The sequence below is a fragment of the Taeniopygia guttata genome, chromosome 4 (genome assembly GCF_048771995.1).
Source record: "Taeniopygia guttata chromosome 4, bTaeGut7.mat, whole genome shotgun sequence".
In the NCBI taxonomy this organism is placed as follows: domain Eukaryota; kingdom Metazoa; phylum Chordata; class Aves; order Passeriformes; family Estrildidae; genus Taeniopygia; species Taeniopygia guttata.
The window spans coordinates 27,664,625-27,688,108 of record NC_133028.1 but is presented as its reverse complement, the minus strand read 5'-3'; the positions used below and the strand labels follow the sequence as shown (position 1 = coordinate 27,688,108).

The following is a 23,484-nucleotide window of genomic DNA, read 5'->3' as shown; positions in this document are numbered from 1 at the left end:
ACTTGCACAACAGAGATTCTTACTCATTCCTGGGTCAAAGAAGCTACAGGCCCCTAATGCTTCACTTCTACTTTCTCTTCAGAAATCATAGACTTTGCTTCCTCTATTAAGTTAATAACAATCTTTGTGTCACAGAAGACCAAATTACTTATCCAAAACCACAAAATAAGTCCATGAATTAGCTAGAGTTCCCCTTAGCTTTCTAGACACTGACCCTGTCCCAGACTGTTTTAGTTATTCAATTTAGAAACAGCTTAAAACAGACTGGGACAGTGTAGTGCACATTGTTCAGAGAGATTATTTGTGTGTGGTGGCAAATTTGACTCAGTGCACTCTGTTAAGAGTCTTACCAGGCTTTTGGCCAGCTGTCCCAGGAGATGTGGGAGACTGGAGGTAGAACTCTTCATTCAGATTCGCCTCTTTAAGCTCAAAAGCGATCTTGCAGAGATTCAGGGCTTCTTTGTTCTTAACACGCTTTAGAGCTTTTCCAAGCCTTTACCTGAGACTCCACTCACCTCCACAGTTGCTCTCCCACCAGTGTCACAGCACAAGCAAAAAAGCAATTCAGCTGTAACATTGTTTTCCTTTGTTGTCTTTTCAGGAACTTTTTTCTTTGATTTTCTTATTGCCTTCTCTTTTGTTTAAAGAATCTTAAATCATACAATGGCAGCTACTTGTTATTCATTTTAGATTCATTATGGGTTATTTATAGTGTTGCTCATACCCACAGTAAACTGCTTGACCTGAATTAGTATTCTTAATGCTTTTTTCGGCAGAAGTGAAACTGTGTTTCTGAAAGGGCAGACATTTACCAGGGGCATTACAAATCTAGTTAGAATTTGAAAAAAGTTGGCTCTTCTAATACCTGAGTTACTGAGCTTGAAAGATACAATGACTGCTCTTCATTTCTCATTCTGTGCAGATTGTCACACACAGTTTGGAAATAGGTGAACATGATTCAGTTCTCATGTGATTTTGGTGTATTGAACAAGAAACACTGTAAAAACAGAACCACCAGCAAATGTTTTCAAATGTTGCTAAAGCCATTCTCTATTGTACCAGACAGAAAGAAATAGAGTAAGTGAGCATCCCACCAGTCCCTCCATGGAATGGGTCACACACCATTAACAGGCACTGCCTTTGTGTCACGCTGGCAGTGGCCACATGGGCAGTATGGAAAGATGGCATGTCCACAGTCTCCTCATATTGACAGCAGACCAAGATCCATCACAGCAAGACCATGTGCATCTTTCTTATCTTTTCCTTTCTTCAAGTGGAAGATGAGCTTTGAATAGGACTTTAAATACTGTCTTTTGCTGAACTAGCTATCTGAGCTACTGTCAGCTCTCTGGTACCCTAAGCTCTGAGCAGAAACTGTTTTTCTGGGGCTGTAGAGTCCTCTGACTTTTCTCCATAGTCCCTGAGGCTCCTATTCTTCCCATGCCTACCCAATCTCATAACTCTCAGGACCAAATAGCCCAAAGTTCTAATCTTGACTCAAAGCACAGAACTCTGTTTTCTTGTGCATTAGCCCATTTCATGGGGGGAAGAGGAGGTGACAGGGAGATTAGTCTAATTTAATTCTTCTGATCACCAAGAATCAGAAAGCACATGTGATGTGATGTGCTCCAGTAAAACCTTCTTGTCTAACCTGCATCAGAACTAGAAAAATTCTCACTTTAGCTGTATATGTGTAATAGTGAGAACTTCTAAGTAGAGAAAAATATTCCATCTTGGCAAGCAAAGCTGTTAACATCAAAGAGTCTGAATTTGAGTTCTCAGTGTTTCTAAACTTATTCCCATGGTATTTCTCTTGCATAGTCAATCCAGTGAAATGCTGAAAATGTTTCTTCTATTCTTTTCTATTTAAAAATAGATTGATGGGAGAGGAATTCTTTTGGAAGCACTTCTTAGAGATGGCTCATGGATCTGTTACATTCCAGTACTTTTGCCTTTGCCCATTTTAACACTACAGTAATAAAGTGAAGTGTCTTATGCCTCATTGCAAACTGATTTTCTCTCTCTTCTCTTTTAGTTTAATTTAGTTTTATGAAAAGATATTTGGAAAAAAAACCACAAACCAAAAAATGAAGAGAACATTACTAAAAATAAATCCAAGAAAAGAGCATGTGTTGAAGAGTTGCAGAGTCCTCTCAGTCCAAAAGAACAGACTTAGTAAAAAATGTGCCTTTTTCTTAACCCCATAACAATTAACACAGTAATAAGTAGGAGCTTCTTAAGATCTGAGAAGAACTCCTATTAGAGTTATGGGTCTCCACACAGGGGGATAGGATGAGCAAATCTCTATCCATGTTTATCATAGTCTCACCAAAAACTTCTACCTCAACCACTTAATTCCAGAATCTATCTTTCTGCACCCTCCTATGAGCAAGAGGAAACTCAGATTCAGAAAGCACATGGAAGAGGGAGTGCTGAAAAGCAAATATGTGGCATTCTGGAGATCTTTCTCAAAGGCCATCTCTAACTTCAGATAATAAGTTGTTCATAAAAGAGGGTCTCAGCCAGTGGTGTGATAGATACCTGATCAAAAGATCAGCAAGTCTTCACAATTTGGCTTTGTGGGGCTGTATATCATGTACTACCCACAATCTACTCTCCTAAGTCCCTGTGTCCCCTCCCCAGGCCACAGAATGGCAGGTGTACAGGTGTTGTGAAAGCACCCCTATGCTATGCTCTGGATAGGAATTAAGTCAATTATTAGGTCCTGGGAATCTTACTCTCTTTCCATATCTAAAATTTTTTAATAACTTTCCTTTTCGTTCTCCAGAAAGGAGAAAAATCTTGGGGAAAATCCTGACACTGATGCTGAACCGCTAGTTCAGTCCATTGCAGTTCCAGGCACAAAAAACCACTTACTTCACTTGGAAATTTCTCATCCCTGTTGCAGGCATTAGCTCCCTCAGCTTTACTGCTCAAGAAGACCCATGCAGAGCAGGGGGATTCACTGCACTCACAGGGGCAGTAAGTACTGAGTTGCTATCCTGGTTGTATATTATGGAACTATTTCCATTTTGAAGGGAGTTGCCTGTAATTTCCAGTTGGGTCTTTAGCTGAGGTTTTTACTTAATTGTTGACAAAGATTTTTTCACTTTTAATAACAAACTGTCTTTCTGAATTTCACTTCTCATCTTCTAAATATACCTTCTTTAGTTCACTAAAGGTGTAGGTTCACTTTTCTCATTCCTCTGAAGTACCCTAATAGCAGTAAGATCACCCAAAATACACAACAGAACATTAGCAGACATAGAAATGGTTAGCTATTTTAGACTTACCCATAGAGATTACTTTCCAAGAACATTCAGATTTCTCCTTTGGAAGCATACTGTTGTTGCCAGCAGGGAGAAATGAACATGTTCCTTCATTGATCTTACTTGGAGCATTTAGACCAGTGGCAGGAAAAGCACCTGGCATAAGGAATAAAAAGATGTGGTTGAAACACAGTACTCCCAAAATCTTTAAATAGAATGTAAAATGTTCTTGAGGATGAGTTGACTTGAGGTTGGCATCTCTGTATTTTGTCAGGAATTGCAATGAAGACCTGAAGGGAAATGTCTGGTAAGGGTCAGGATGCTGAATATTATTGCATTCAGAGGTAGAGGGAGCAGGGAACTTCTTTACCTTCTCTGGATATGCTTACACAGTAAGTTGTTTGGCTTCTACCAGTTTAACCACTACCAGTCACACTTGTCACATAGCTGTGCATGAGTTCTACAACCACAGTAAAGATTTTAGAGCTTGCTAACCACATATCTGCACTTGGACAACATATGCAATTCCCACTATATCAGACAAATGGATTCTGCTGAGCCATCTGTTTGGAAGTATGTTTAGTTATATAACCTAAGCTACAAGTACTTCCTCACAGATGAAGATATCTCAGTTTAGAAGGCTACAGAGAGGGGACTGTGCATCCAAAATATCCCCACAAGACCAGAAAATACAATGTAGGAACTGTACAAAACCTGTGCTTTTCTGAAGAAGTGTGGAAACCTGGCAGGATTCCTTGGGTCATCAAAAATGGCACTGAAATCTAGACTCAGACCACTGACCTGAACCTTACTGTCTTTATCTGAGTGAATATGCATATATTCCTTAAGTCAATATGATACCTATTAAGATTGGAGTTCAGAAAGCAGATGGCAAAATATAGGGATGTTAGGATTTATGAGTCTTAACTTAAAAAAAAAAGTGTTCTTTTTGATTGCTTCAGAGTAAGAATCACAAGACCACACTCTGTTCCCAAATTCACACTTGCTACTCGTGTGAAGTGCCCCTTGAGATTCTTGTGCTGATTTGATAAATACCTACAATCAGACCAACTAGAAATGTGATTGGCTTTCCTTGGTGCTATATATTTATGAACTTAAAATATTTTTTGAAACATATTATTTGTTGCATATTAATAGTATTTTGCAGCATTAGTAGTTCTTATCTTACTTGTATTACTCCACAGTTTGGTTTATATTATATGTAGATTATATTTTAATAATGGAAACAAACATTTATCAGAAATTTTCAGTGCTCTTCTCCAAGAGTCATGATATTTTCCCTAGTTTCTGTTTGATATTGTTACAAATGAAATGTTTTTGCTTTGTACATGTGTCTCATTTGTTCATTTAACTGTATTTTTCGGTTCTACACAGACTCTCAACCCATACTCATCATCTAAGCATCTGAATCACTCCTCAAGCATATGAGTAGTATGAGAGATACAGATCAGTTGGCAGTCCCACGAGTCTGCCTTACTCTTTAGCTCAGCTCTCACATTTCAAACTCTTATCTGAGTCTGGAGATGAGTTTAGTGGACACCCTAGCCCAAAAGGCCCACTACCCCAGGATGCAGGAATTCTACATTATGGCAGAAAGCTAGGTTGTGTCACAGCTTTTAAACATATCCTTGAGACTCTGAAACCTTTTCATGTGTATTGATGAGCTTATTCAGGAGTCTTGTGAGAAAGATGATGAAGATCTCATGCTCTGATGGAGAAAGATCATATAAACAAAGCCTTTCAGAGCTCATGCTGGTGTGCATTCAGGACATACAGCTGTTAAGATCAAAGGATCACTCAAGGTTGATGCAAACTTTACATTCTGTTCCGCATAGGCCTAACTCAAAAAGGACTGGCTGGCTGGTCCCAGTTCAGGCAGCAGGTATTTCTGAAGTGACTGTACACAGGGAAAAGGAAATATTTTTCTGTGTTATATCTCAAGCCCCACAAGTTTATTATTATTACTTTTACTACTGAGAATTTCCAGGGCTCTAAAAGAAAAAATATATATTTCAGAAATGGTTATCTGTTTGTCTACTCTGAGGAGGAGAGGTGGAAAGTTTTGAAAGACTTTGCCTCAATCGGAGAAAAATTGTTGGTCTGAAACACAGAGCACTTGTTGGTCAGTGGCAGGCATGTTCTTCATGTGACATTCTCCACTCTTAGTGACCATTATCATGATAGGAGATCCCTGATCTCCAGAGAGCAGACTGCACATTCCTAGTCCAAGGCCGCCACTAGGACACTGAAAGATAAGGAGAGACAGGGACAAGATTCTCACCTACAGTGAGGGCATTCTAATCAACACTGTAGCCTATACAATGTCTTCATAAAGGAAGCTACATCTAGGCTGATTCTTGCTGCCAGAAAGGTTGGTCAGTACACGCCAGTGTTCTGCTGCTTCACTGATTGCCCTTGTTTCCTCAAAGGAGATGTAAGTGCAGAGGCTCACAGCCGGTTACATTTCCTTTCAGAGATAACAAGGCTCCATGAAGAAGGAGACATCAAAAATCATAAGATCATCAGTCAAGAGGATGAGAACTGTGCCAGTCCTGTGGCACAGTATCTTCTCTGAGTACTAAGGTGCAGTACCTGATTACCTCCATTTACCTGTGGCTTCCTCTTACACAAGTAGCCCCTTCTTAACCTTAAATGACCATCAAGCCAAGAACTATAAATTGCTATTACACAACTGGGCACATTCCCTTCTACTTAAATGCATACTTGTGATTGTCATGCTCACTTTTACTATAAGGAGCAACTCTTTACCATCTGGAGTAAGATAAACAATTAGCTTAAATATCTTTGAATATTGGATATTTTGTATGAAGTCTGGTGGAGAACATTTGAAATATAAACATTTATATTACCCGTATCAGTTATTGTTTTCTCTCTTTTACACAAGAAAGCTTTATTTGTAAATAGTTTAATTTTTCTTTATCTCAGCTCTTTCAAAGCTATGACATCTATAACCTTAGAAGTCTGCATCCCTAGGATTTCAAATTTAAGTATAATTAAGACAGTATAACTCTTTGAGTTTTCCTCCAGCTCACACAAATTCTCAAACCAAATGCTTAAAGAGCTACTACTTTTAGCAACACTGAAGCTTTTCAGTTTATTAGCTTTCTTATTCCAGGAATCTCAAAGAAGTTATTTTAGCAAATTAAATCCCATAAGCACACATAAAAACCACACTTTATTTGCCATCTTGGTTAAAGTTTTAAATGATAGGATCTCTCTGTTTACTTCCATTGTCAATATTGAGAGAATACTAGCAGAATCTCTCCTTAGCAGTTTCCTTGCCAATATTTTGCTATTATACAAAGAACAGAACATCATAGGTCCCTGTTTGATTTCTCAATTAAAAAAAAAAAAAAAAAAAAAGGAAAAAAAAAAAGAAAAAAGAAAAGGAAAAGGAAAAAGAAGAAAAAAAAGACATCTCTGGTAACTTGGTACCTAAAACTCCCTGTCTGACCAGGTGTATTACTACCTAACAGTCCATACTCCCACATGGATAGCAGGGAGAGAGAGACAGGCAGCTGCACAAGGCAGTTTATCGCACTCTTAAAAAAGGTGGGATAATCTGCCTTCCAATGGTCCCTCTACTCTGCTAAAAAGCCAGTTCAATAATTTAAATTGGAGCACATGTTTAGTGTGCTTGAATAATGTGCTCAGATGATTCTGGTCAAGTAAGAGGAATACAGCCCCAACTAAGCTATGTGATTTGAATAAAGATGAAAATTAAGTGCAAGGTAACTGTTTTAGAATTTTTCCTGCAAAGAGCAGATGGAGGGTCAGATTTGACTATCACCACTCACATTTAGTAGTGCTTCCTAGTTAAGTAAGTTGTTACTGTCTACTAATCCAAAGATGTCTAAAGAAATTTAGAAAAATCAGGATAAGAGTAAACATAAATTATTGACATATTCTGTATTAGGATGATTAAAGGGAGATACCAAATTATTCAAGTACCAAATTTAGACCCTTCATCAATGACAGTAGGCTACATAATACATCTGATGATCTGGACACAAGTCCCAAGTCTCCCCTGCTGTGTATAATGCTATATATCTGCCCAATTACAAGCCTGAAGAAGTGCTTCAGCTAGTTGGGATAATTAAATTTTAAATCTAATGTTCATATGAATTTTTAACATGCCATGAAAACCCAGGGTTCATAAATCATTTACGGTAACACATGAAGGCATACTTGGCCATCTCCACCAACCAATTTGTTCCTCAGATCAACAAAAATTCTTTCAGAACATTGGTAAGCTAATATATGCATTTTTAAAATATGTCTCTTTATAGATCCTGAAGAGCTGGCTCTGCTCTATAAGAAACATTTACATAGGCTTACCAGCAAAGGAAGGGGAAGTGGTACATATATACTTATTAGAAAGAACCATCTCAAAAAAGAAAATACAACATCCATAAAGGCTAGACAGAGGAAGTAGTTTTCCTTGGCTATAAGAAGGATACTTCTGCCTGACCTAAAGAAGTGACTTTGCATTATAGCTGATGTGGCAAGTTTGGGCTATTTATTTGTTGGAATATTCATTTGTATCACTTTTGGAAGAAGGGGCAGGCAACTTGGAAGGACTTCAAGGATGTTGTGATGTTATGAAGGGAAAAAAATAGAAGGGCCAAAGCTCAGCTAGAACTTTGTCTGCTGACACAAAAGACAACAAAAACTCTTTCTATGAATCAGAAAAACAAGGAGAGCTAAGGAGACTCTCCAAAGGCTAAGGAGCCTTTATTGGATGCAGAGGGAAACCTAGTGACAAAGGAGGAGTAAATGGCTGTGTACATAATGTCCTCTTTGCTTCAGTAGAACCAGGTGCCTTTGGGATACCTAGCCCCCAGAGCTAGAAACAGGGAGAGGAAGCACATTCCCATCTACAAGATGGTTCAGAAGGAGAAGCCAGGGAACTACAGGCCCATCAGCCTGACCTTGGTACCAGGGTAGGCTATGAAACAGATCATCTTCATTGCCATCATATTGCACATACAGCACAACCAGGACCCAGACAGCATGGGATTAGGAAAGGCAGGTTCTGCTTGACAAACCTGATCTTCTTCTATGAGAGGGTGACCTGCCTAGTAGATGAGGGAAGGACTGTGGATGTTTGTCTATCTGGACTTCAGCAAATCCTTTGATACCGTCTTCCAAAGAATTCTCCTGGAGAAACTGGCTGCTCATGGCTTGGACAGATGTACACTTCACTGTGTGAAAAACTGTCTGGATGGGTGGGACCAGATTGTGGTGGTGAACAGAGTTACATCCAGCTGGTGGCCAGTCCCTATTGGGCTCCCCAGGGCTCAGGGCCAGTCCTGTTACCATCTTTACTGATGATCTGGACAAGGCAATCAAGTGCATCCTCAGTCATTTTACAGATGACACACAGATGTGCAAGAAGTGTTGATCTGCTGGAGGGCAGGAAGGCTCTGCAGAGGCATCTGGACAGGCTGGAATGACAGGCCATGTTCAGTGGTATGAGGTTCAAAAAAGCCAAGTGCCGGGTCCTGCACTTTGGTCACAACAAACTCATGCAAAACTGCATGTCTGGAGAAGAGTGGCTTAAAGCTGCTCAGTGGAAAAGGACCTCGGGGTTGACAGCAGCTGAACACGAGTCAGTGTGTGCTCAAGTGGCCAAGAAGGCCAATGGCACCCTGGCCTGTATCAGCAATAGTGTCGCCAGCAGGACCAGGGCAGTAATTGTCCCCTGTGTGCTTGTCACTGGTGAGGCCACATCTTGAGTGCTGTGTCCAGCTCTGGGCCCGTCACTACAAGAAAGACATTGAGGGGCTGGAGCAAATCCAGAGAAGGGCAGTGGAGCTGGTGAAGAGTCTGGAGCACAAGTCTGAGGAAGCTGTGGTTGTTCAGCCTGGAGAAAAGGAGGTTCAAGGGGAACCTTATTGCTCTCTACAAACACTTGAGAGGAGGTTGTAGCAAGGTCAGGGTTGGTCTCTTGTCCCAGGTAGCAAGTGAAAAGACAATGCCTCAAGTTGCTCCAACAGAAGTTAAGACTGAATATTAGGAAAAATTTCCTCAGTGAAAGAGTGGTCAAGCATTCAAACAGGTTGCCCAGGGAACTGATGGAATCACCATCCCTGGAAACATCCAAAAGATGTGTGGATGTGATACCTGGGGATATGGTTTAATCATAAACATAGTGGTGTTGGGTTAATGGTTGAACCCAATCATGGAGGTCTTTTCCAACCTTAGTGATTCTGTGGTTCAATAAAAGGAAAGAAGAACAGAAACATGTTGAAATATCACATTCTTTGGTCATTAGTGTTCAAAGGAGTTCAGTCAGAAAGATGACCCCTTACAAAGCAATCTACAAGTATATGAGTAATTTCACTGTAAACAGCTACATTCACTAAGCATGAAGCATAAGTGACAGAAAGACATAAAAGAATGTGAGTTTTCTCATCTTCTAGTGAGTTTTCAGCAAAATTTTTGAACAGAGAAGCAACCTGTTGTAGCTGCAAATAAAAATCCTTATTTTTAAGATCTGAGACAACAGTTCTCTTAATAGCTTCCCCTCCCTTTGGTGGGTTCGTGGGGACAATGTCTTGTTCTACAGACTCAGGCTGCTTTTTTCAACCTTGCTTTCTAACACAAATGTGTGAGGTTGCATTTTCAGAAATGGCCATTACTCTTGGGATCCAAGACTTTTGTTTTAGCCTTGTCTGCCTATTGCTATGTGTTTAAGTCCCTAATGGCTCTGACATCGGTATCTAAACTTTTTGTTCACTATCTTGAGTAGAATTGCAATATAGAGGGCTTAATTTATTTATCAAGGAGACCAAACTCATAGGTAGCCCACATTCAGTATTTGAACTAACTCACTTAAATTCTGCTCTAGGAAACTTTGCACTGAACCTCAGGGAGACTCTAGACCTAGGCACAAGTTCTCTGTGACAGACAAGAGCATTGAAAGACAACTTTATTGAATCCCTGAATATAAGGCTAAATTTTTGAGATAATAGCATTAGCTTTTTCCAGAAAATTCTATGTAGATGAAGAGGTAAATACTTCAGATTTGGAAATCGAACTCCTAGGAAAAGGTAGAACTTTTTTTTCCTAAAACCACAAACCCCATTATTCACATTTTCCAGAAGCTAGCTGAGGACAAGAGCCATGTATTATCTTCCATGAATGCCATCCTTATGTGGTTAAATTTCACCATATGTATGAGCTTTGGCAGACACCAAACTGTTAGTGCCATGAGAGAGACAAATGTCTAAAAGATCAGAGCTTTCAATGATGAGCACTGTATCTGTCTCAAGGAAGAAACCCATCTGCATTCCTAGCCAAAGTCCCTTTATATGCGACACTGCCTTCTGTCTTCACAATTCTCTGCCAGAGTATTGGTCAAATTTCCTATCTTGCCTCCTAATTAAGCTGCTTCTTAAATCTTTCATTAGCATCTTAGTGAAAAATTAATAATTTTACCATTGATATCCAGCAATTAGAGTTCTACACTTGTTTCATTTTATTATTTATGTAAAGTTATCTGAAAGAGTTAACAAGGCTTATATATTTTAAATAAAATCAGAGCCAGTAATTATCTGCCTTTTTTATAATAGAAATTATGCATCCAATTTCAGTGGAAAATTATCTGGAAGTGTATCTGAGTCACTCTCCATGATGTTATCAAAGTTAGTAACAGCCTTACTGGGACAGTCCAGAGAATAAGAAACACTAATTATATTGTCTGGCTCTGACTGGCTTCATAGTACTTTACAAAAATAAAAAATCTACTGTATGTAGCCTACTTAAATCTAATATAGGAGAGCCTCATGAACAGAAATTTAGAAAAATCCTAATGTGGGCTTTGTAATTTGAAAGATCTTGGACACTAATTCAAACAAGAACAAGCTTTTAAGAATGCCTGTTTGATTCTTTTTTTCAAGCTCTTCTGATTGATTTGGGTTTGTAGGGGAGTAATAGAATTGTAACAACTGTGATGAAGCTTTCTTAAATAGTAACTGACATTTCTGACAAATGTTTGTTTGGGTTTTTTTTCTTCTTAATGTCCAATCGATTTGAACATAAATATGTAATTCACTGCAGAAGACATGAAAGTCCTTTTTCTGAGACTAGTCTGGAACTGATGGGCTGTTGGGATTTATTTTTCCTTAAACAAAAGAAGAAATCATATCTTACACATTATCCGCTATTCAATCCAAAATTTTCTTTGCCCAGTCTCAACTAAAGCAGGCAAAATTCCTAATATGCCTAATTTTCTTTGATAGCCTACCTGCTGCACACACAGCACTTTCCACAGGAGAGAAGTTTTTCTTTTCCACAGTGAGGATGTTTTTAATTGCAATATGCTATGGTTTGCATGTCAACAATGAGTGGGACAGCCTTTTTTTGATACCCAGAAACTTCTCAGTAAGAATTGTGACAATTACTAGTTTGTGAAGCAGCTGTTTCTGAATCTGAGGAAGGGGTCTCAACAGGTTATACTCAAAAAATCCTCTGGAATGAAGACGGAGTAAAGTGGTAAAAAAGGTTATAGAAACAGAAGATAATGACGAAGCTGTAGCTAACTCAAGGGAAAAAATGAACTTTATGGGGAAATATGTCTCAATTTCTAAACCATACCTCATTTATGATCTATATGTTCTTGTTTCTGGGAGATAAGGATCTGCTGAAATCCTCCTAGTAATGGAGACTACACAGTCACTTCTAAACACACAATAAAGGACCAAATTTACATATTATATTCAATTATTACATAAAAATAGGAAATGTTTTTTCACAGGAAGTAAAGGAAAATGTAAGTAGTCTGTATTGTCAAGTGGTCTGTATCATAAAGTTCTTGGTAATATTCCAAATGTTTTTTAAAATATTTCATCTAATCCTCTGTGAAGTATTTTAATTTTAAAAAGTCATAGGGTTCTCCCTTATTGTCTGGGAATTACTAATGGGAATTACTGCTTCATATAGAAATTTTTTATAACATACCCTAGGGATTTATGGAAAGTCCTGAAAAAGACTTTGGCAGTGCTCAAGCTAAGCAGGAAGGCAAATACATAATAGCTGCACACCACAGTGTCTCACTGCTCCTCTGGTACTTTCTCCAGAATACATAAGCAAATCAATGACAATTGTGTGTGAAGGCTATCTAATGCCATTAAGTATCAGTGGATAAATTAAAAGGTCTCCCACACAATCTCTACACAGAAGCCAACTTGACTTTCTCAGACAAAATACTGTGCTTAAAAAGAACAAAGACATTTATTGTAAAGTATTTTAGTTACAAAAAACTCTACCTTCCATCCTCATCTACAACCACTATAACCAGAAACCTTTTCCTTCATTTGCTGTAGAATTGTTTTCTCCTTAAGAATCCTTTCCTTTTTAGCTACATAGCAGAGTGTCAGAGTAGCTTCAGGAGTTCAGGACATAGGACAGATGTGCATGAGTAACACCCAAGCCCAGATATGTCACAGAGTCACTTGGAGATCATGGGTTTTTATTTCCCAGAGCACTGACTGGGCACAGTGCTGCCTGAGCACAGTGCTGCCTCAAGCCTGTTCCAAGCACTAACACATCACTGTTAAGCTAAAAAGCAAAGTACCCAAAAAGAAATTGTCATCTCCTTTCCCTCAAGGAAACTTTGTTCTTGTCCCTCTTTGAGCTTCAGGTTTGTCACTACTAAATGCTCTGTTGGGAGGTCTACAAGGGCCAGCCCTGAGCTCCAGCTAACACTCCAAGTTGAAGACTGGCTGAGCTTATTCAGACATCTGTGTCCCTGTGCTGCACCTCCCACTATGCCTGACTTCGAGAAGATGTTTGACCAGCAAGAAGCCAGCTAGCATCAAGCTGGGCTCACTGTTCAGGCTCTGCTCCAGCTCAGAGTATCTGTCTGCTCCAGTTGAGCTGTTCCTCAAAGCAGAACAGCTGTACTCCCATGACTGTCATTCAACTGAAGTGCCTGTACAGACACTTTGCAAGCCAAACTAGCAGTGAATAACAGAGACAACTGTAACACAGCATTTCATCTCAACTCCCTATTGTCACACATTTCTGACATATACATCCCTAAAAAGAACTGTCCTGAGGCTACATTATGGGATTTAAGTTCCATTTCTGGTTCTGTCTATACTCACTATACAGAGATAATAGAGTCTCATGGCTTTTCTCAAATATGTGTATGTGACAAAATGTCTGTTTCCTCCCACAGATCTAAGAGCAACTTCCCAGTCAAAATGAGGGAATACATAAATAGAAATTAAATACTGTATTGGGCTTCAGAACACCTTCACTGAAGGAGTGGGCAGGAGGCAGCAGATCCCTTCCTATTGCTTCTCCAAGACATCACACTACACTCCTGATTAATGTATTGCACTCCTACAGTATGGGCACAAGGCCACATGTAATGACTAGAAGAAAATACAGTATTTCAACATCAAAACACATCAGGAAATATTTTGCTGATTTTTGTATTTGAAATAATTAAAGAGGTGTAGAATTAAGCTTTGAAAGACTAGATTTATGCTTTACTCCTCTTCAACCACCCTGAAGTCATAACTACAAACACCAGAGAAATAACTATCAGCTTTATAGAACTAAAAAATTTCAGAGTCATGAACTTAACTCTGTAACTGTTGAATGATAGTCACTGTTCAAGTGAAGCTGCTTATATACCTGAAGATTTTCATATGGGTACATCTCGCAGAATCCAATTTTTTGAGGCATCCTAGTGAATAAGTATCTCCTGATAAAATCCTTTTAAGCAGCTGTGTGAATGGATGCTAACATGATTGGAAGACAATTCCTCCATGACTCATCTTCAGCCTTCTGCAAAACAGAAATGCTATTACAAGAAGGTAGTGAAAATGAGCAATTAGACTTTGACCTGCAGGTGATATGCACTGAGAAACATCTGGATATCTTTCTAGAGGATGCATCATGACCACTGCTACCTTCCAGGGGAAAAAGGTGATTCTCGCAAAATAATTGTAACTACAACAATCTTAGAGTTACTGTCTCTTACCTTACTGTGATTCTCACACACAAGTTTTGAATATATTCAGTATTCAACTCAGTTATAGAAATTTCCCTTTAGATGGCAATCTGCAAGAGATTTCAAGGGAAGAGAGCGTTTTTGAAGTCTGTAATTACAGACATGAAACACATTTTGCCACACAGCCCTTCCTTAGTTGTGTTGCTTAATTTCAAGGCTCAGTGCTGCTATTAGCAACTAAATTGCATACTGTATCCGTAATAAAACCAAATAGATTCTTCTGGAATGGAGATACTTAAGCACATTAAAATTATCTAGTGTCTTTGATCTCATTATACCAACATGGCTCCCTTAGGGGCTCAAGTAATGAGAAGAAATAATGTCTGATATTCCTGTGAGTTAACCCTGCTTATACAGCACCTGTATCCCTACCTAGCCCACTGCAAACCTGAGAGAACTGCACTGAGAACAGTGGGACAAATATTTCTGTGTGTGTTTGTGTGGCTGACAGGCATTTTGCCTTAGTCATAATACTTAATACAATGTACAATTTACAAATACATTTTGTGCTGTAGACAAGTGTTGCTGTTTCTGACCTGCTTCCCAGAGTTTCATGACAAAAAAAAAGAATTTTCAAAAGAGCTATCCACTACTCAGCAGTTTTGATATACTGCAGCTGACAGCACATTGTCTTCAGTTCCTCTACTAAACTTAGTAATTTATTTTTGTATTTATATAGAAGGATCCTCAATAATTATCATAACTCCTTGAAACCCTCATGGCTTCTCTATTTTTATTTTTTATGGCAAGTAATTCCTCTCCAGTATAACTAGAGAACAGAAACATAATCTCCAATAATAACTAGTGAACACTTACACTCCAGGTGACTTTGGTCTCATTAATCTGCTTATATATATGAATTTATCATTTAAAAAAATAAAACAAAATAAATAATAGCAGTTCAATGTTCAATTTTTTGTTTTTTGGTTCTACAGTAGTCTGTAAGAAGTGAATGAGAAAAAGAGAGGGAAGAAACTAAAAATTATTATGGATATAATGCTCAAAAGGGAAGGGAAGGCCAAATAAATCCAACATTTAGATAGATGCTTGGAAGTGACTTCAAAAGGAAGGTGGAATTATGTCCTATTAGGCTTATTTAACATTACGAAAATGTTCTAAAATGTACTAAAAAACTCTGGGAAAATTATCTTTGGTATTACACCTACAAACATGAACCATATGGGCCAGAAGAACTGTAACATTTGGAAAAATAATGAAGATACCACGTGGAAAGGAAGGAGACGAAAAATGGAGTGGAGGAGGTTTAGTTAATATCCGTTTAAGATCAGAACATCTCGAGTATTTTGTTACAGTATTACAGGTCCTGGGCTTTCATTCAGGTGTGAGAGTTGATGATAGCTGAGCCAGCCAAGAGACTGAACTGGCAACCTGGGATTGGACTGTTTCAGGAAGAGCATATTTTGTAGCACCAGTTACCATGCGATTTCCCTTTCTCAGCTTAAAAGCCTCCAATCTAAATAAGGATAAGCTCAATTTCAAAGCAAAATCCTTTGCAAGCTGCTCTGAAGTCCATCATCAACTGCTGCTCTAATATAAGAGTTTCATGTAAGTTTAAGCCATTTTTGTCATTTTTTCTCCTAAATTTTCTCTTTTCAGGTAGAACAAGGACAATAGGTGCTTGTATATCCAATACTGATTTGTCCCTAGGTTTCACACTGGGGAGACTCCACAGCTGAAGTTAAGGAAGCTGGTTTTAGTTTGATAGGAAATTTTAGTTTGATAGGTGAATGTAATGTATTCATCCCAAAAACTTTGTGTGCTTCCAACTCTTGTATAAGTGGTCACACAACATGTACATTCACGACCAAACAGCATCCAAGCAATGCTTGTGAGCAGGCCCTGTAACATCTGACACAGCAACACTCCGGTTGGGTGCCTGAGGTAAAATAATTCATCTGTCTGGGCCCAAAACCAGCTATGCACACACCACAAGGAAATGCTGGAGAGTACTCACATTGCAGTTCCTGTAGGCTGTAGTCCACCTCCATAGCTGGATTTCACACACACCCCCACCCTCAGCCCCCAGTTCATCCACAAGGTCACTCAGGACAGTCCTATGGCCTGTTTCATCCAGCAGAGCAAAGAGCATCACCACTGCATCACCTCATTGCTATCTATCAAACTCCATCTCTTCTATCAAAGCTGTCTTTTAGCTTCTGTGGCAATTTTTGTCTGGAAGTGGTAATTTCTAGGCTAAAAGCCTTATATGAATAAGGCATTGTAATAACATGAACCATAAATTTATTCTTTTTCATGTAGCAATAGCTACCATGGTTACACTGCTTCAAAAATCAGAAGTTGAAAACTCACAAATCTGTTACAAATGTAAATTTAATGTTTTCTTATTTATTTTAATGTGTTTGAAACACAAGATGTACCTTAGAACAGAAGCTTAAAAAACAACATCATAATTAGTGTTGAAAATTGCCACATTATTTATGAAAATTCCAACAATTTTACGAATGCAAATATAGTTACTAGATTCGCACTTCAAGATTTTGAAGTTATAATAGGTATTTTAGACAATTCATTAAAATTATGATATATAGATACAAGTATACTTTCCCATTATTAATGAAAGATATTATCTCACCATGAATTTGGCTTTCTTTAGTTTAGCATTCTGTCAGATAATTTTCAATCTTTCTGGATGTGTTATAAGTTTTCATTATAAGTTTTCAACTGAAGCTCAAACACCTTCAAAAAGATTTTATGGTAGAATGTTCAGAGACCACAAGTAATCTGATCACACCCTCTGGACACCACAGGCTAAACCATTTTATCTAATCTCTAAGCAGCCCTATTACGTATCTAACAGGCCCTGTTACGTGTGTTTCACAAAATATCATACTTCATAAAGCACCTACTTCATTGCACAAGTTAATCACCCATACTGATAAAAATCTGATTCTACAGCTGATTACAGGTTTCCTTGGTTTTTATTCCCAGATGCTGGGGTTTGTGGTGTAATTTTTTTAGACTGAAAGAGAATATTACTACCTAATGATATTTTCCTGGAACTTTTGCACCATAATCAAGTCACCTCTCAGTTATCTTATAATCATTAATTATGCCATTATAAGACATTTTCTCTAATGTTCAAAGAACTGTTACAGTTCTTCTCTGAGGCCTCACTGTTCTTTTCTCTGCAAATACTGTAATTCCACTGTCAGTTTACAATCATTTTAGCAGTCAGGTAGATTTTATTGACTTAACTTACTTGAACTTTCTCAGGTACTGAATGAGTCACTGACTGCAAAACTCTCCTGAACAATGTCAAAACTGTTCAATGTCACAGTTCACTATGTGCTGACCATTGCAATCCATTTGCCTATTTATCCATTCTCCCAAATAATCAAAAGATTTTCAGTTCAGACCAATCCGTACAATTATGGATCCCATCTCCACTCAGAAAAGCTCAAACGATTGCACAAGTGACTCCTATCTCAAATATTTATCTTCCATGAATTCTCCATAACTCTGACAACCTTGAGAGTGAATATATGAAGATTCAGTTTTGCAGCTAGACTGAAGAGAAATGTGTCTGTGCTGCTATAGTTGGCACCACCATCAGAGATACAGCTTCCTGTGTCTCTTACGTTGCTCTGCTGCTATTTCCACTCCGAGGTGTCAGTATGATTTTGTGTATAGACTTTAACAGCATCAGTAAATGTTTAGTGTCCCAAAACCCTTTGGTTGCCATGTCCCATATGGTGAAATTAATGCCACACATTAATTGTGAACTCATTTTGAATTTGTCCCTGTAACATTTCATTGGTCTCCCTTGTATTTTAAGATTGTGAAAAATAGTTTTGGCAGTCTGTCATTTGACATATGTACCAGCATAGCTAGCAGATGGCTTAACCTAGATGAGCCTGCTGCAGCGTTGTTTTTATGTTGATTGCCTAACAGCACCCTAAGATTTTACTGTTCAGGATTTTGTTCTGCCAGCAAGACAGTGCAGCAGCAGTTTGTTTATTACCAGTAAGGTAGAGAGGTAAATCCTTTTAAAAGGCAATCTTCTGGCTACAGAACATTAGATTTTACTCTGATCTAGAATGTTGGCATTACTTGCTTGGAGGGCATTACCTTCCAAAATTAACTTATTGTCTCCTGGCAACCAAAGTGCTCTTGCTAGAATGCCAAAAAGCATACTGCAGTGACCCAGCAAAGGAGGTGATACTAATTTTCTTTATTTCCATCCTGAACTAAGGCCAGTGGAAACACTGTAACTACTTCCCCCGGATTTTTTTTTTTTTTTTTTTCTTTTCCTCACAAAGGAAATTGCTAAATGTCACACAGTTTCTACGGTATTGTAACACAGAGGAAGATCTCTTCCTCTGGCTCTGTGTCAAATGATATAATGGAATATATCTAATGGTATCTATTCCTAACTGTACTAATCTTGTCAACACCTGCTACAACACAGGATGAGCCTTGCTGTTATCCCGCTTCCTTCAAACTGCCGTTCAGTGTATGTCCAAGTTCTCTCTATTCAGGACCCATAGATGCCATCACCCCACTGACCAGAATCTCCAATACGTTGGTAACAAAGCACATTCAATGTCCAGGAGACCTAGAAGACCAGATAAAACTGATTATGATGGCAGGCAGACAACCCCAGGAGACAAGGAGAAGGGCAGAAAGCGGAAATCGTCATCGCTGATTCTCTTGACAATGTTTTGGAACATGTCTTGATTTTTGGTCGGTCATTTTTGATTAACTCTCTGTGTTGTGCACTCTGAACCAGAAACAGCTGCAGTATTAAATAGGCAAATGCTGTTGAAGCCTTTCTGCTGCTCTATAAAGTCTTAGAGAACAAATCAAACTGATGAATATGTCAGTAGTGTTTACTTATAATTTCATTTCATTGCCAAGAATAAGACTTGCGGCTTTTTAATAATCTCACAGTCCTGCACCTTAAATATTTTTCTTCTGCTGTTAAAAAGAGGGAAATTGAAAATTTTTTTCTGCAGTAAAAACTTAAAACATGGCTACACTTACACACACGCACAAAATGCACAAAACTGTAAGAAGTTAATATATGGACAAAAACCTGAACTAAGCAAGCTGTTACAGTTCTGAATTCAGCTTATTGAGCTCATACCCTAAGGCTATGCCATAGACCACAAGGTGCTACAGATCAGAATAAAATTTTCATTATCAATATTAAACTTCTCTCTGTTTATCTCTCGTGTATATAAATAGCTGTAGCTTCCAGGGCTGACTTAATAGCTCTGTGAAAGAACTGTTCACACTTTCCAACAATCCTATTAATATAGAAGACATTAAGTTCTATTGCTAAGTAACTGGATGTACATCAGCTGAAAACATAACGCCTCAGTGCCAGAGAAGATAAACATCAAAAGTGTTCGGAGTGTGATAGTATCAGAGTGTGACAGAACTAAATACATGATTTAACAACTATTTTCCATAGAGGAAAATCTACTAAAAGGCACAAAAGGACATTTGTATAATTTGTCACAAGTTCACTATCAAAATCCAATCTCTGTTGCTGAACTTCTTTTTCAGTAAACAAATGAATGGACAAAACAATGTATATCCTGAGGACCTTTGAAAGAAAAATTCTTTTTAGGGGGTCTACATACTGACTATAAACTTTAGTATATCCAAAAATATTAGTTTGCAATGTAAGTAGGAAACTGTAGTCTTGCTAACCTTGATTAATTTCTTGGGAATCCAATTTGGAGCACTAAAAACAGCTTCAAGGATCATTTTCAAGGATCAGTTTGCACACAGAAAATTTGAAGCTTTTATATTTCCTTTAACAGAGTTGCCAAGAACAATCCAGGTACAGACATTGTTACTTGGTTAGTATATCATATGAGGATCACCCAAACTCCAAGAGACACTCCCTTCATGGTACACAGAGACATCATTCAGATCTAAGTGAGGCTGCACATCTACAGAAGCAGGGTCAGAAACATGCACAGGCTTGTATTCTAATTGTGGGGCTAGGAGCAGGAGGAAGCAGTCAGCTGTCAGGGTAATGTGAAATGCCAAAATGGCCTTTCTCTATCCCTTCTGAGGGCTCACCAACCACACCATGCTGACCTAGAATAGTCCATAAAAGATTATTGAGAGAGCCACTGCTGAGTACAGTTTTAAAATACTACTTACTTTGTGATGCATTGCTCACATGACTATGCTGCAAGAGACATTTTCTGCTGCACTGCCACCTGAGTTTGCTTTCTTCCAGCAGGACCCCCAGCCAGCATGCCAGGGAACATTGCCACCACACAGTGAAGGGCATGCAGGGGAATACCTGAGCAGGCAGGCAGGACAGAATGTGTTCACACCACAGGGAAACACCTTGGAGCCCACCCAGGCCAGGAGCTCAGCAGCTGTGCCTGTGTTCCAGTAGCACAACACAAGGTGCACTCACACACAGCCTGAGAACCTGCAAAATACAGCACAGAAACAGCATGTGCTTTATTTCCATAACAGGCTTCCCACTAAGGCAGCCACTAAGTTAGATGACCTCATAAATAACTGCTTGTCTTTGCTGTGTCAGGTTCCCCAAATTCAATTCTGTATGCAAAACTGCCATTCAGGAACAATCCAAATCTTTGGAAAGCCACATGAAGCCTTTAGAAAGACAAGCTATTCTAAGATTTTATTAACAGTTCAAAGCGAATCTGGAGAGGTGAACACTACAACCATCCCTTACCTGCAGTTGTCAAGGTAACAGCTGCTTTAGGATTAATGCTCAAAAGGTAGTTTGTGTTTCATCACAAACACTACAAACACTACATGTATTCATCAACTGGCTACTCACCAGCCTTTTCTTTACTGGTGCACTTCCCAGGATACTTATTCTATTAGCTTTTCAAGAGCAATAGCCCCAAATCAGGAGGGATTTTTTTAAATTGCATGTTTATACATTATTTATTTACTTTTCAGCAGGCATATGATTATTGCCAACTCACCTCTCAATTACCTCATCCACAGTGGTTCATTTGTCTTCCAAGACAAATAATATTACCTCTCTAATTTAATTCTGTGAAAATACATTGCTTATCTCTATCTTGAGAAACTTTAATGAACTACTCCTGTATTTCCAAAACATCTACCTCTTTCTTTTTTTTTTTTTTTTTCCCTATATTGTACAGACCTAAAGGAGGACATTAGGTCTTCTCTTAAAGCAGAACAGATTTCCCCCAAGAAAGAATTTATCTAAGAAATTTTACTTGCTCTTAGCATTTTCCTATCACCTTACAGGACATAATCCTAGACTGAACAGAAATTCAGAGGAAATTGCCTTGTAAATGATGAAATATTTTCTGTATAAATATTAAAAGGACACCTCTGGTTCACAGATTTGGTGTGTATAATAGAAAATCATTCCTCAGACATATTGGCAGTTGATATGAACTCTGCTGACAAAAATAAGCAGCCTCTGGGAACTCCAGTTCATTTGCTATAGACATCCAAAAGCTTAGTATTTTTCTTCTCTTTATTTCTCTCTTGTAAGGATCCTCTGTTAATCTTGAACAGCAATGTCATTTTGTGCCTTACAAATTGACAGTGCTATTGAATGATGAAATTCAGCAGCCTTGTGACCTTGCTTCTTGTTACACTGCCTCAAAACAACTCATTAGACTTGCTCTACATACAGTATTATCCAATACCAGTCCCAAAGTAAAGGATCATCATTTTTTCCCTAAGAATACAGACAGGAGAAATAAGTTAATTCTGTAAGCCAGAACAAGAGGTGCTAAAGGAGTATTTTTGACAAGAAAATTCCAATAATGGGAAATATCAGGTTAGGACATGTGGCATTTTTTTCCTCATCCAGGTGAGTTTCACAAATTGCTCCTTTCAACACCCATCTGAGAAAAGTAAATCAGGAGATTCTAGAATTAAATCTTGTTGTCACTGCATTTGGACCATCCTGTATAAGCTGAAATCCTGTATGTGGCAGTTGCTGACTCTGTTTCAGAGGAAAAAATTATATGGGTAATGTCAGGGTTCCAGTTTAAAAACTTCCACTGAATGTTTGAAAATATCTCATGTAAACCCATTACATAATCACAGCAAAAGATGAACTTTTACTCATATACTTTATATACCAATCAGTGCTCTCAAAGTTTTTTGTTTTCTCTCTCTTTACACAAGAAAACAAAAGCTGAACCTGGAAGAATACTTTTTCTTTAAATCTAATTGCTCAATGAGCTTTAGTAGTTGAACAGAACTCATTTCACTTTCCTGCTACACAGGCTTCACAACTGACATGACTTCATGTAAAAGAAAGCAACAGTTACAATGTTCCTAATCTCTTTTATAATTTATCTTATTAATGTGATATCTGAAACATGAACTTGAAAGGATGATATTTATTTGTGAGAATACAAATGCCTTGTTTGTAAAACAATATTGAGTAAACCTTAGTGACATACTGACATTTTTGAAAATCATGCCAGATTCTTATGAATTATAGCTGAGGATATCACACCAATACTTCTAATACTTATAGCTATTTGTATAATTAATTATCTCCTCTTTTAATTTGATCTTAAATAAGAAAAACTGAGGAATCTGGATTAATTTCAGACTACTAGAGAAAAGGCAGAAAACATTTTAGGGTGTTTGGGAAGCCAGCTTTCATAGCCTAGTTCACCGTTCTGTGGTAACTCTTCCATGTAGACTACCTTGGAGTACACTAACAGGAGGCTACCTCATGCAATGGCATTTTTAATGAGTTATTCTCTAAGTTAACACTTTCAGAGTTATTTACTCTCAGGGTTAATATTGCTCCAATAGGAACTCAACCTGTGAATACAACATCCAAACTAGCCTGATGTGCTATGTGCAAGCTTGTATTTCCGGGTACTGATTTTAGCAAGAAACAAATAATTTGCTACCTTGTAAATCATAATAGGAGGACTTTCCATTTTCAAGACAGCCTTCATTGTTAAACTGATATTCAGATACTGCAGTTATGAGTTTTGCATAAACCTCTAGATAAATAATTTTTCTTTTTTTTATGCTATCTTATCATCAAGACAAAATTCTTCTTCAATTCCTTTATTAGTAATAACATCCCTATGCTCCCAGCTGTTTTATCTGGAGCACTAGGGAGAAAAAAGGAGCCAATTCCTC

General features: G+C 38.2%; 1 protein-coding gene and 1 non-coding gene across 3 annotated transcripts in view; one reads left to right on the top strand and one right to left on the bottom strand.

Moving 5' to 3' along the window:
• TRMT9B (tRNA methyltransferase 9B (putative)) overlaps positions 1-23,484 on the bottom strand; it is a 110,804-nt gene that overhangs the window by 23,294 nt on the left and 64,026 nt on the right. Inside the window, exons 4-6 of one of the 2 annotated variants that reach the window (XM_072928204.1) lie at positions 20,648-20,782; positions 14,311-14,390; positions 3,294-3,425 (exon numbers count right to left, since the gene is read on the bottom strand). In XM_072928204.1, the coding sequence (XP_072784305.1) occupies positions 3,294-3,319 (26 nt within the window). In that variant the 5' untranslated portion in view covers positions 3,320-3,425; positions 14,311-14,390; positions 20,648-20,782. Of the gene's footprint in view, positions 1-3,293; positions 3,426-14,310; positions 14,391-20,502; positions 20,570-20,647; positions 20,783-23,484 lie in introns of those variants that run through there. The other variant, XM_030270328.4, reaches the window with a different exon arrangement.
• The window catches only part of LOC116808182 (uncharacterized), a 32,365-nt gene that overhangs the window by 4,759 nt on the left and 4,122 nt on the right, over positions 1-23,484 (top strand). Inside the window, exon 2 of the transcript XR_004367634.3 lies at positions 5,765-5,873. This is a non-coding gene — a transcript (uncharacterized protein). The remainder of the gene's footprint in view (positions 1-5,764; positions 5,874-23,484) is intronic.